The sequence below is a fragment of the Aplysia californica genome, unplaced genomic scaffold (genome assembly GCF_000002075.1).
Source record: "Aplysia californica isolate F4 #8 unplaced genomic scaffold, AplCal3.0 scaffold00247, whole genome shotgun sequence".
Taxonomy (NCBI): Eukaryota; Metazoa; Mollusca; class Gastropoda; order Aplysiida; family Aplysiidae; genus Aplysia; species Aplysia californica.
Genome location: NW_004797517.1, coordinates 301,158 through 306,313, shown reverse-complemented (window position 1 = coordinate 306,313; position 5,156 = coordinate 301,158). Strand labels below are relative to the sequence as shown.

The 5,156-nt window shown below is 38.9% G+C and overlaps 1 protein-coding gene across 2 annotated transcripts in view; it reads right to left on the bottom strand.

Annotated features, from left to right (window-relative positions):
• The window catches only part of LOC101847266, a 35,505-nt gene that overhangs the window by 18,189 nt on the left and 12,160 nt on the right, over positions 1-5,156 (bottom strand). For both annotated transcript variants that reach the window (XM_005100432.3, XM_005100433.3), the window contains exons 4-5: positions 3,940-4,014; positions 3,674-3,748 (exon numbers count right to left, since the gene is read on the bottom strand). In XM_005100432.3, coding sequence (XP_005100489.1) covers positions 3,674-3,748; positions 3,940-4,014 — 150 coding nt within the window. The remainder of the gene's footprint in view (positions 1-3,673; positions 3,749-3,939; positions 4,015-5,156) is intronic.

Sequence of the window (5,156 nt, the reverse complement as noted above, 5' to 3'; positions counted from 1 at the left end):
GCATCACTTTGATGCGAGAACAGACAAGTCAGAGAAATGAAAGTAGGGCCTCAGTGTGACTAACTTTCCTTCCGGCTAGATAACTCAAAAAGCTTCCAGCCAATTCCGGTGAAACTTCACAGGGAACGAAATAAAGGTCGGCTGCACGGTAAGAGACGGTTCACACAGCGTTTGCGTGCATACTTTACTGAGGAAAAAAACGCAAAAATTGTGCTCGCAGGGAGTGCGTGAACCACCTCTCGGAGAAATATTGGTGCTCGCAAATGCTGCGTGAAACGTCTCCAGTATTCTTTCCTCATCCTTACTATCCTCATTTTTCCTCTGCTTTTTTTGTATGTTTTTCACTCTCTTGTGAACTCATTTTCGGGATGCCTTGATAGTCGAAGCAGAGTAAGCCTGATTCCCCATTTGGACTTCTCTGTTGACATCCACCCCTTGGCGCTTATTTGACCTAATGCAGTTGCGAGCGCCGTAAAACCTTTCTTTCTGATCGCCAACGCCGAACTGTCAGTCCATATCGCTAGATCTAGTTGATCTAGTGCCAGAGAAAGAAACATGATTCGATTTTTGATCAAGTAAGACCTAGAGGTCATGTTGAAACAAAATCATCATCAGTGGAGATATCAAAAGGAAATAAACAGAACACCAAACTCATAGATTTGGCCTACTTTACATTTTCCCTTGAATTTATTACTGGATCCCTTATAGCGAGAATCCTGCTATACCGGACATTTTGCTCCGGTCCCCTCCCTCTCGTTATAACAGGATTCCACTGATATGAAATATAGGCAGAGAGTTTGGACCTGTTTTTAGTCCTTTTCAAACAGAAAAATAATACAAACTTTGAACTAATCCTACAATTACACTAATAATACATTACCCTCTATACTACATTGTGGATATTTACGCCCCCATCTACACAATTTAGCTGCCTGTCGGGGCCAACCTGGGCTGAAAGGGATACAAAACCCCAGCAGAAAGATAGAGATACTTTGTCAAAAATCATCGTCATAGAGGAATTGAATTGCTATCATGTCTTCTACGAAAGAGGGTGAAGCATCAAACCACTAGGCCTGCACTATATATTTACTAGAAAGAGTTCAGTCAGTGCAAATTAAAAATAGCTTTTCACAGCAGGTCAGGCTCGATTATGGAGTTCCACAGGGGTCCGTTCTCAGACCAGTGCTCTTTACACTATATACACAGCCCTTAGCAAGCATTTTACAAAATCATGGATTGAATTATCATTTTTATGCCGATGATTCCCAAATGTATGTTAATGGCACCATTCAAGATCTACCAAACATGATTTCTATCACTAAACAATGTTTTTATGAAATTAAAAAGTGGATGACAGTAAAGAAATTGAAACTAAACGAAGAAAAGACAGACATAATTCTTATAAAAAATCCACGATTAAATAAAGATCTGGAAAGTGTCCTATCCTTCATAAGCTTTTAACGTTATCTTTCATTATAGTTGTTCTGTTCCTATGTCTGGATGAAAATAGTCTCTGTGTGTGTGTGTGTGCGTGTGCGTGTGCGTGTGCATTAATGTATATTGCATGAGAAGAAAGGAAGTAGTAAGAAAGGTTTTTGAAAAATGGGTATTCCAATGTAAAGCGCATTGAGCTACTTTTTTTGGAAATGCGCTATATAAATGTTACATATTATTATTATTATTTTTACTACAATCTTGGCTGGTGCTGTCCTTGCCTTGACAATGCTTCCAACAGCTGAAGCTGAAAAGTACGGAAAATTCTGCAGGGGGTCTGAGGGCTGCATAGGTCCCCAGCAGGGTCTCAACTCAGAATTTTAAAAAAGGAGGAACTTTCCGCGTGATCGCGACAGAAGCCCATTTTCGCGAGACACCCACTATTATTATACTGTTGAACCCTAGAATGCTGAAATAAAAACCATCAATTTATCAAAGCAAGGTTATTTCATTTGAGAGTTTGGAAGATAATTTCAAGTAAGAGTCACCAAATATTTACAATCTTGATTACGCACAGAAAGTATGGCCCACTGGGGTATTGCGCGACTTATTTATATTTTCGCCAGCATAAACTATATAAGAATGGATCTTGATTTCGAGCCTGAGAAAAGGCCTTGAAACAGAATATCGACTGTCATGAACGAGTCTGGATGTCATGATTCATATCATTATCATAAACGTGAAAGACAAAAATTAATGCTCAAATTCAAAGTAGAGTAAAAACTTAAATGGCTCAAGTAGACCTATTCAGTGTGAGAGATGTAAGAACTGTGGGAGGGCAAGATGCAATGACACTGAAAATCTGCGAATTTTGAACAGAAAGCTAAAATATAGAGATAAAATTTACTGTCACCCATCCAATAAGTTGTGACGGATTCTGATTCCACACAAGGCCTGCACCAACGCGCACTTTGCTTTGAAGAGAGCTGTAGTAGTAATCAAAATTTGAAATATTAAAAATTTGCTTAAAATTTCAGTTTTTTTGTCCTCTAGTGTTGCGTCCAGCCCCCCCATCCCTGAGTGTATCTTTAAAACAAAAATCAATAATCCCCCCCCCCCCATTTCGGAGTCCTGTCCCTCGCAGCGTTCAGAACGATAGTGAGCCCGACTTGCTTGTATAACTTTAATTTCTTTTTTTTTTGTGCCCCCACAAGCGACAACACAGTCACACAGTGACGACTGTTGCTTTATTTTCATAGCGACACCACGTTTGTAATGCAGAACCTGCATGTCACAAATGTTGTGCAATCAGACAATTATTACTGACAAATTTCTGGGTGGTAACGAAAACGAAAATCGATCTTGATTTTCCGGTCGAGCCTCTGTGTATCATACAATTCCGCTTGCCGCCATAGCTGCCTGTTCGCGTGAAACTTACTCTCAGACCGGGAAAAGCCGAATTAATATCACAATAGTGACAGGCAAAAATGAACTTAAAGACGTTATCGGACTTGGTTTTCAAATATTCGAGATCTTTTACGTTTTTTCCCGGGTCTCAGCGATTTTTTTTCAAATTCCCGGGGCCTGGCAATCCCCCTGCTCCCAGCAACTCTCTTTCTGATTGGCCCGCTGTCGCCATAGCGGAGTTTAGCGGAGGAAATGGCGGTAGCGGAAATCCGCTAAATAGCGGCATATTGAGACCCATGCTGGACAGCATTAATTCTCCAATTTTCTACAAACCAGGCTTTCTGAATGCAATTATGTAACCTAAATTGCTGTTAAATGGGCACTGTTAGCAATTGACCACAACAATTCCCTTTCTCCAATGGAGTGGATCTTTTGCGAGAATATCTATGCGGCCACCCCCTCCCTGGGTCTCCTTTGTTGTTTTCTTTATATTAAGACATTTACACATGATATTTATTCATTACTTCAACACAAGAACCTATAATCGAATAAAAATATGATAAGAAAGCTTTGTAATGACCATGGACAAGTGACCAGTCAAATTTTCACTTTAGGATATTTTGATCGACCAAATTCTTCAAATCACTGCCGCTCTCAAACTTTGCTGCCTATCAAGACATCTTTGTTGTGAACATGTAATTCATGCCAGTGCATCACGGGAGCTAAGTTTCCGTTCGGAAATCGAAGGAAGACCTGAGTAATTTACTTTATAAGGAAAATGGCCGCATAGTTTGTCCCGCCGCAAATAGTGCCTTTACTCTAGAGAAATTACCTAATGGCAGTTTTCCTTCGTCTAGAGTTGTAGTCGTCACTGTCAGAAGAAGAGGAACTGGACTGTTTTCTCTTCCTGTTCAAATATAATGAATGAATTTACAATACTAGGAATATGGGGGAGTGGAGGGGGGTCTGAACATGTCCAAAAAAGGGCTTAACTGAGTTAAAATTCTTGTGGTACATTGTGTTAAAAAAGAATGCTGTCTTTTTCCAGATGAAAACAATATGAGCAAATAATTCAGCCTATGTAGTTAAAGAAATTACCTAGAGGAACTTTTCCTTCGTTTGGAGTTGTATTCATCATCGTCTGAAGAAGAGGCACTGGACTGCAATCTTTTCCTGTTCAAATATAGTGAATGAAGTTACATTTTGAGTTGATCATTGTTTGTGTTCTGCACACACCAATGTATGATGACACGAAAGGAGTCAAAAGAGAACTGGTCAGCCCTTTATATATATATATATATATATATATAATTATTATTTATATATATATATATATATATATATATATATATATATATATATACAGAGAGAGAGAGATAGATAGATAGATAGATAGATAGACAGATAGATAGATAGATAGATAGATAGATAGATAGATAGATAGATAGATAGATAGATAGATAGATAGATAGATAGATAGATAGATAGATAGATAGATAGATAGATAGATAGATAGATAGATAATAATAATGATTATATATTATTAATATATTATATAATTATATGGTGTGTGTGGTTGTGAAAGTGTTTATACAGAGAGTTAAGTGTGTTTACTTTACTGATGAAGAGTGTCATTTTCGTTATTATCGGTGTTATTGTCCTTAGTATTATTGCACTTTTATATTATATAGCCTTTAGTATTTTTATCATCCGTGCGACTGCAAATACCGTTCCAATTGTTTGAACAGCATTCGTGTCTATTGTACAACATCTTAGGGCTCCTCATAATTTACGAATACAGAGTTAATCAAAAGAGAGGTGTCATTTGTGCGTTTATTAAGGCCATACACTGCCATAAATTATCATCGGTACAATCACGCTCGCAGAAACATGTTACACATCATGCAAACACTTCCTGGTGCCTCCAAATCAGAGTTTGTTTGGGAGTTCCTATGTCTCTAAGTTTACGTGTGTTTCGGTATGTATATATGTTGGTGTTTGCAAAGGGGCGAGGGATAGAGAGAGACAGAGAGGCATAAATAGGGAGAGAGGAAATGAGAGGGAGAAAAGAGAAAGGAATCAAGAGGGAGGAGAGAGAGAGAGAGAGAAAGAGAGAGAGTAAGAAAGAGAGGGAGAGAAAGAGAGAGGGGTACAGAGGGGGAGAGAGGGGTAGAGAGGGGGAGAGAGGGGTAGAGAGGGGGAGAGATGGGGAGAGTGAGAGGTGGGAGGTATGCATTTTATATAATGTCCAGGTGGGATGAGAATGAATGCCCTAGCGTTATAACATTATGATATTACTCTGCAACATGCTGGCC